Consider the following 6,524-nt stretch of genomic DNA (forward strand, 5'->3'; position numbering starts at 1 on the left):
AAGATTCGGGAAATTGTGGTTGCAGACATAGATTCCATATGTTACTCAGTTTGTTATCTTGTTGAAACCACCAAGAGTGATCTTTTAATGGTGCTCAGACGCTCAGATTGCATATGTGGCCGGATTTGTAAAAAGTATAAGGTATACAAACTTGTTGAGTTAGATGGGAAATTCGAACGTGTTTTGGTTTCAAATTTGGACGGCCATTGTTTGTTTTTGGGTAAAAGCAGTCTTATTTCAGTTTTAGCATCAAATTATCCTCGTTGTAATGCGAACTGGATCTACTATTCATTTTATGATTGGCAAAGTCTTGAAAATTATAAGGTCAAAGAATTCAACTTGAAGGATGAAACAGTACAGGAGGATAGGAGTTCTGATACAGTTTATACATCTTGCTGGGTGTTGCCGTCGATGAACAATTAGTATTTGTTTGTATATATAGATATATATATATATATTTAAATTTTGTTTGTATATTTTTATTTTTTTCCCTAGTGTGTTAATTTACTTTTATTATTTTTTCATAAACATAGAAAAAAATTATGAATTTTGTGCTTTTATTTTGTTCGTGGGTCAGCAATCAAGAGAATAAATAACGAATATGCTGTGAGTGACATGTAATTCCTAATTTAATGGCATTTAGGAGTTATATTTTGACATGGTGAGAAAGATTAATTTCCTCTACTAAGGATTTCATGACTTGTTTATAATGGAGGGTTCCAAACAATTCATTATAACAGAACGTGATAAGCAGTCTAAAGTGATAACTGATAAGCAGTATGTATGAGATTGTACTACGTATTTATAAATTCCATTTTTAATTTCTTTATTAAAAAAATCAATTTAATTTCAATTTTATCATCAAAATTAAATAGGTAAACATACATGGAAATGAAAGCAAGGTCATGATGATGTGGTCCAAGGCTTTCAAATAGGCTACTTGCAAAAACATAAAATAAGAAACAAAAAATAAAATATAAAAACTCTTATTTGCAATTTGTATAGCCTCTATGTCCTCTTAATTAACTCTGTTTTAAGTTTTTAAAGATACATGACTCTGTTTTAATTAATACTTTATGTCCTCAAAACAAAAAGAAAAATAATAATAATAATAATAATAAATAAAACACTCATACTATATATATGTATAATATTTTCTCTTATTGGGAAAAATTTATCCAAACATGCAATAACCAGTGTAAATGAGTACAAGAGATATTGACAAGCCACTTGATGTCTAATCTATAATATTCAAGTTTTTACTGTGAGAGGAATTTTGTATGAAGTAAGGTATCATGGTAAAGTACCTTCTGGGAAGAGGAATTTTGTATTGAGCAAGGCATCATGGCAAAGTACCTTCTGGGAAGCTCTTAATAACAAAAACCCCATAATATTGAGTGTGGTCCGATGGCTAAATTAAAAAATAATAATAATAATAATAATACTAAGTCCAATGCGGTGTTTAAATTAGGGACAATATCGGCAAAGAATTATAGGTACGATGGTTAAATTGGAGACAATATCGAGAAAAAAATGACAGATCTACCAATGCAAAGAATGATAAATCCATCAGTAGAGACATGGTGTTACAAATAGTATCAGTATCTGTTGGTCCTGAGAAGATCTGAACAAAAAACCCCAAGCCCATCCGAAGTTAAGTGCTCTAAATAAAAAACCACATCCGAAAGCACTTTGAACAAAGAACCTCATCTGAAGTTAAGCATGATAGAGCAATTTTAAGATGAGTAATTTCCTTGGAAGATCTAAACAAAAAAATCTCATTATGAAAGTGGTGGCTAACATAAAGATTAGTAGGATTTCACTTGTTTATACTTTTTCTGTTTTTACTAATTTCAATTGCTTATAAAAAAAAATAAAAAATAAATAAAAAATAAACCAAAGGATTGGAAGTCTTTAGTTTCAACTTATTATAATATTACAGATTTAACGGTCTTTTCACCATGACACATACATGCCATCATTATTAGGAAAAATAAAAATATAAAATAAATTAGAAATATCTTGTTTTGGAAAAAGTGAAATTAAATACCGAATTTAAAATGTTATATCGTAAATATGTGGATTTGCTTTATCTTTGAATATCAAAGTTTTTGTGGGCTTATGGTAAACAATCGCATTCAATTATATTATCTTTCCAAACATGACCTCGTCAAATTTCAAATAAAATCCTATTCGTTCTTATACTTTCTATTGACCATATATATATATATGTATATGGGGATAATTCCTCAATCCTCGTTATAATTGTTTGTGGCTCAAACAAACTAATCGAGAATTACTTTCTTTTCAAAAAAAAAAAAAAAGGAAAGAAAAAAAAAGAAAAAAAAAAGGGAGAATTCAAACCTTCATTTAGATACAGGACTCTGTAGTGTTTTGTGGATTTACCACTAACTCAAGCATACGAATACCAGTACTATGATTATTATATCTCAAGTAAAATGTTATATATAGTCCATCATATTATAAAATATTATATGCCCCAATAAGGATTTGTTGTTCTATTTAACTTTGATCATTTAATAATGAATGCTTAATAATGATTCTTTTTTTCTTTTTTTTTTGTTTATCAGCTTGAGAAAGATTAATGTGATTATTGTGGCATGCAATTGATCATATGGTTTATTATAATTTTGTCGGCTTGAGAAAGATTAATGTGATTATTGTTGCAAGGCTGCAAGCAATCGATCATATAGTTAATTGTTATATTTTTTTTTCTTTTCTGAAAATATATAGTTAATCATTTCCTTTGTTTTTTTATTTTTTTTGGGGGGGGGGGGGGGGGAGGAATATAGTTTTTGTAATTGATATATAGTAAGTTTCGATTATATATTTCCATGGTATACAAATGTCCACAAGTATTGGATCGACTTCAAAAACAAGGTTAAGTGTTTGTTACATGTCTTACGTACGTTCATCTGATTTGCTAAGAAGGATTTTTACCAAAAAAAAAAAATTTTAAAAAAATATATGCTTAGAGATAATTAAGAGAGTTAATGACTATAAGAAAACGTGATTAGCACTGTATGTGGGATTGCGCTATCTAATTATATTTTCACCGCTGCCAACAAAATCAATTTCAATTTCATCATTAAAATTAGATAAGCTGCATACACGCAAGTGGAAGCCATAATAGCCATTTTACAGCGATTAGGCCTTGCGCTTTTAAACAGGCTACTTGTAAAAACGAAAATATAAAACAATTAAAAAAAATACTCTTTTTTGAAATTTGTATAGCCTTTCTCCTCCTAACTCTGCTTTAATAATGATAAAAAAATAAAAAATAAAAAAATCTTTTGATTAGTAATTTCCTAAAACAAAAACAAATTAAAAATAATAAAAATAAGAAAAACACCTGTTACAATGTATGCGCAATCAATTAAACCGCAAATCAATGCGAATTTGCTTCCAATGACAAAATCAAAAATACAAACAAAATCAATCTACAATCTAATTATATGGAAGTCGACCAAAAACCAGATCAATCTTTGACCTTTCTTTTTAACTTTTATAGAAAAACAATTGACCAATCAATTGTTTCCTTAAACAGTTAGGACTCTCCCTCTCAGTCCCACCACACATATACATATGGTAAAAATATAACTCCTTGCAATCCGATTTTTTTTTTTTCCCTTTTCCAGTTTCTCTTAGAATACAGTATTTCCAAATCAATGGCAAAAAGGGCAAAAAGGGTAAAAAGGGTACGTTCTTCTACCAATTTCTCACCAAACTGGGAATCTCTTTCTCATGATCTAGTGCACTCAATCTTAGAAAAGTTAGTCTATTTTCCCGATTATATCCGTTTTAGTGCAGTTTGCAAATCATGGAATTCCATAGCTTCCTATCACAAAAGGAAACACACAAAACTAAATGACCATCAACTTCCTTGGCTATTGACGAGCTCTAAGGTCAATGAGCAATTGATAAAGTTCAGGCTTTATAATCACACTTCCACAGCTGCTAACAAAATCAGCAACTTCCAGTTACAAATCCCTCAAACCGAGGTTTTCCAAGAACTTTGTTTAGGATCTTCTCATGGTTGGTTGTTTTTCTTGGAGAATTTGGATTCATTATTAGCTATAAATCCGCTTTTCGGCACCATTATTCGTTTCCCTCCTTTCGAGAGTAGCTTTGTCAAAGCCCAAAAATTTGTATTGTCAGGGGATCCTTATCTGGGATCTAATTTTGAAGTAATTGTGGTGGCTAGTGCTGGTGCTCGTAATGGCACTGTTGTAGCACATTTGAAGTATGGTAATGAATTTTGGACCTATTCGGAAAGATTTAGCTCTTTTTATAACTTTAACTTTACATTCTATAAAAATCGAATACTTGGTGCTACATGTTTTGGTCAAATTTTATCTGTGAATGTCTCTTCTGATGATACTTCTCGACGATTTGAGATCAAGGCAATTAATGGAGATGTAGATTTCGAGTGTGCTTCAGTTTCTTATCTTGTGGAAACCACCAAGAATGATCTTTTAATGGTACTTAGATGCAATATTTGTAAATGTCTCCCCCAGGTTTGTGTGAAATATAAGGTATACAAACTTGTGGAGTTAAATGGGGAACTTGAATGTGTTTTGGTTTCGAATTTGGATGGACATTGTTTATTTTTGGGTAAATGCCAGCCTATATCAGTTTTAGCATCAAATTATCCTGGTTGCAATGAGGATTCGATATATTATTCATATGCTGATTTTAATGATAATGGAGTCGAAGAATTCAGCTTGGAAGATCAAAGTGTACGAGAGAAGAGAAATGTTGATACACTTTATAGACCTTTATGGATTTTGCCGTCATTTATGAATGATCAAGTGAGTTGGGGAAAAAAAATCATGATGTAGTTTTAATATATATATATATATTGGTGAATTCATGTAGTTTTAATATTTGTTCTGTATATGTTTACTTAAAATTTGTTCTATATTTAAATTTGTTCTATATTTTTTTTTTCTTTCTATTTTTCCTAGTAAATAAGAGGTCATATTGTTTTGCAAAAAATAAATTAAAGACCAAATTTAAAATTTTACATCATAGAAAAGCATATAGGTTAGATTTTTGTTTGATGGATATTCAAAGTGTTTACATGTGATGTGGGCTTATCTTACAGTCGCATTCACATATTTGGCTTTTCAAAACCGGATATTGTGAAAGTTTAAACAATCCTATTCATTCTTGACTTTCTATATGCACTCTTTTTCCTTTTCTTTTTCTTTTCTCTTTTTTTTTCTAAATGATATGTCGAATTCTTCATTATAAAAATGTTTTTATAATTCAAAATAATTAATAGAGAACTAAATCCTTCATTGTTTGATTCATTAATTAATTTATTTAAGTAGAATATTTAAGTAAAATGTTATGCATAATCCCTCATTATAATATGGTTTTGTGAGTCAAAAACAAATCTAACAATTGTTGAATTTTCAAACCCATAGTATTTATTTAATTTATTCAAAAAGTTCCAAAGCTTGCTTTTTCCAAGCAAAATTTTAAAATCCATCACTACAAAAAGACTAAGTTTTGCACTATTTTCTCATCACACTTATTCTCTCAAAAATGGCATATGTAAAGTTACATGGAGCTTGGGCTAGTCCTTTTAGTTGCAGAGTGGTTTGGGCTATGAAACTAAAAGGCATACCATATGAAAACATAGAAGAAGACCTTCCCAATAACAAGAGCAAGTTGCTATTACAATACAATCCAGTTCATAAGAAGATCCCAGTTCTCGTTCATGGCGGAAAACCAGTTTGTGAGTACATGATCATAATTGAATACATTGAAGAAACATGGCCTCAAAACCCTTTGCTTCCATCTGATCCTTACCAGAGAGCCCTAGCTCGGTTTTGGGTTAAATTCGCTGACGATAAGGTATGTATTAAAATCATCATCAAATAATTAGCATGTTTTTTATTATGTCTTGTAACTGAACTCTTGATCAAATATTCTGGTATGTAGAGTTTCGTAGTTTGGACCTTGTTGAGAAGTTCAGGAGAAGAACGAGAAAAAGCAAAGAATGAGAGCTTGGAAGTTCTGAAAACAATAGAAGAACATGGTCTTGGAGACAAAAAGTTTTTTGGAGGAGAAGAAATTGGAATAGTGGATATTGCTTTTGGTTGGATTGCTCTGTGGCTTGGAGTTATTGAAGAAAAAGTAGGTGTAAAATTGCTTGAAGCTCATATATTTCTTCGTTTATATGCATGGACCAAAAACTTCAAAGAAGTCCCTGTCATCAAAAAGAACCTTCCTGATCGCCATGACTTGTTGTTGCTTTTCACGGGTGTGAGGCAAAAGTCATTGGGATGATCTTCTTCATCATGAATAGATTAATAGCTTTTTAATTTTCTGTTGTGGTTTTCTTGTGTTATTTTTTTTTTTGTTTTTGGGTCTTTTTTTTTTTCTGTTTTGATGGATTGTCTATGTTTAATAAACTGTTCCTATTTGGATTATTATGTGGGTAAATTTTCTATCTCATATCACCTGGAATGAAAAAATAAAGAATAAGAAAA

The 6,524-nt window shown here is 30.3% G+C and overlaps 2 protein-coding genes across 2 annotated transcripts; both read left to right on the top strand.

Annotated features, from left to right (window-relative positions):
• The first annotated feature begins 3,689 nt into the window (after positions 1–3,689).
• On the top strand, positions 3,690–4,862 carry LOC132803119 (uncharacterized). Its single transcript, XM_060815374.1, has one exon. The coding sequence runs from the start codon at positions 3,690–3,692 to the stop codon at positions 4,860–4,862; it is 1,173 nt and encodes a 390-aa protein (XP_060671357.1).
• Positions 4,863–5,573: 711 nt separating this feature from the next.
• Positions 5,574–6,321, top strand: LOC132803120 (probable glutathione S-transferase). The gene is made up of 2 exons (XM_060815375.1): positions 5,574–5,886; positions 5,974–6,321. The coding sequence occupies exons 1-2, from the start codon at positions 5,575–5,577 to the stop codon at positions 6,319–6,321; spliced, it is 660 nt and encodes a 219-aa protein (XP_060671358.1). The 5' UTR covers position 5,574.
• Positions 6,322–6,524: the final 203 nt, after the last annotated feature.

This window comes from Ziziphus jujuba, chromosome 3 (genome assembly GCF_031755915.1).
Source record: "Ziziphus jujuba cultivar Dongzao chromosome 3, ASM3175591v1".
Lineage (NCBI taxonomy): Eukaryota > Viridiplantae > Streptophyta > Magnoliopsida > Rosales > Rhamnaceae > Ziziphus > Ziziphus jujuba.

Coding starts and splice junctions, on each gene's coding strand:
- LOC132803119 (XM_060815374.1), top strand. CDS start 3,690: ATGGCAAAAAGGGCAAAAAGGGTAAAAAGGGTACGTTCTTCTACCAAT.
- LOC132803120 (XM_060815375.1), top strand. CDS start 5,575: ATGGCATATGTAAAGTTACATGGAGCTTGGGCTAGTCCTTTTAGTTGC. Junction 5,887..5,973: donor TTAAATTCGCTGACGATAAG/GTATGTATTAAA, acceptor TCTGGTATGTAG/AGTTTCGTAGTTTGGACCTT.